General features: G+C 43.7%; 1 protein-coding gene across 1 annotated transcript in view; it reads right to left on the bottom strand.

The window, feature by feature from the left end:
• Window positions 1-330: 330 nt before the first annotated feature.
• The window catches only part of wac (WW domain containing adaptor with coiled-coil), a 35,994-nt gene continuing 34,666 nt past the window's right edge, over window positions 331-1,658 (bottom strand). The window contains exons 12-13 of the mRNA XM_015375517.1: window positions 1,439-1,566; window positions 331-1,359 (exon numbers count right to left, since the gene is read on the bottom strand). Coding sequence (XP_015231003.1) covers window positions 1,290-1,359; window positions 1,439-1,566 — 198 coding nt within the window. The 3' untranslated portion in view covers window positions 331-1,289. The remainder of the gene's footprint in view (window positions 1,360-1,438; window positions 1,567-1,658) is intronic.

Raw genomic sequence — 1,658 nt, 5'->3', positions numbered from 1 at the left:
TTAAAAATACATTTTTCATCTTTTACTCCATAAGCAAATTCAATGCAGTTACTACGGGATTTTTAGTGTTATAAATCTTTCTTTATGCACTTGGCGTCCTGCAGAAACCCATTTTGAGTTTGTATGTTTTCAAGAGTAATGGTGCTGATTACTGGGGGGATGCATTCACTGATATACTGATATATAGTTTTTAAAGAATGAACAAAGGGTGTTATAATCATCGTTATCAGGATAGTACAAAAAAATATAGATTTTAAGGCTATATTACTCAGCCCTATAAGGAAACAAATATTACAACCAAATTTCACACATCCAATAAAAACAGGGCTAGCTTCAGTTTAACATGTTTATTACAATACGTACATTTCACATTTGAGCTTTGACCTCTCGTTGCCCTGCGCTGACTGTAGAGGTGCTCCACATGCACCCGCCTTGGACCTGCTGAAGCCGTACTACAGCTCCTCCACCGGGCGCTGGTGAAAATGTGTGGCTATCGTTGTGATTTACTGCTCGTCACTACAACTCTTATAAATAAAACCTTTTTTTTTTTTTAACTCTGTCTCTCTTAAAACTCCACTGTTTATGTTAGCAACTGTACAAAGGAATGAAAACAAGAGGTACAACCTCAACTTGAGAAGTCAAAGAGGAGGAGGGAGGAACATTAACAGCGGGAACCCAAAAGGAGAAGAAAATAAAGCACAACACAGAAAGGAGGGATGCGTCGGATGAAGAGGTGGGGCGGGGAGAGTTTAGCGGGAAATGGTCCAAAGCAGCACGCCGTCACATCCCACCACTGATTTTTGTTTTTTTATTTTAAATAATCACTCACTTCACCAACCACCAGGCACTGATTCTTTTCAGACTGGGTAATGCAGGGCCACCAGAAGCTGCTGACGGACCACTGAACCACTGTTAGCCCCCCCCTCCCCTCCAACGGTTGGGTGACGTGCCGAGTGACAGAACCAAGCTTGAAGTCTGCAGATGAGTTAAAGATGAAGGACTGCTGATTAGTCTGGATGTCCAAAGCTTTTGATAAGCATGGCTTTCCATGGCTTCCATCTACAAAACATATTTACAACATAGATAATAACATCTACAAGAAATCTACATCCCCGCCCCCCCGTTAAACACACCGTGGGTTTTTACAAAACTAAGTCTTGTAAAGCAACCCTCCCCTACCTCCACCTCTCCCGGTCCAATCCAGCTCTGAGAGGAACCAAACAACCGCTCTGTGCAATGGGTTTCCCGCCCCCTTCCCCCAAAACAACAAACTCTCGACCCCAAAGTTCTCAGACCATGAAGGAATTTTGATTCTTCAACTTTTCAAGTTCTTTGATTTGCTGTCTCAGAAACAATATCCTGTGGGAGAGACGGAGAGAGGATGATCAGACATCAGGAATGAGAAGCGACCGAGAAGGCGGCGTTTTATTTTTCTTACCTCTGCTCCCGCAGGGTGGCTTGGATTTCACAGACTCGGACCAGAGAGCGCAGGTTTTTGAGCTCGGTGCAGTTCTCAGACATGCAGATGCTCCCCATGCTGTGAGCTTCTTCGCGTAGTCTGGATGCCTGTTTGATGATGGATGTTAAAGGAAAATTCCGGTTTTTAACACTTTAAGCCCATTTTCTGTAGTGTCCCGGAGGAAATCGAATGATCGACA

Source organism: Cyprinodon variegatus, unplaced genomic scaffold (assembly GCF_000732505.1).
Source record: "Cyprinodon variegatus isolate N-32 unplaced genomic scaffold, C_variegatus-1.0 Scaffold120, whole genome shotgun sequence".
NCBI classification, from domain to species: Eukaryota; Metazoa; Chordata; class Actinopteri; order Cyprinodontiformes; family Cyprinodontidae; genus Cyprinodon; species Cyprinodon variegatus.
This window is presented reverse-complemented; position numbering and strand designations above follow the sequence as displayed.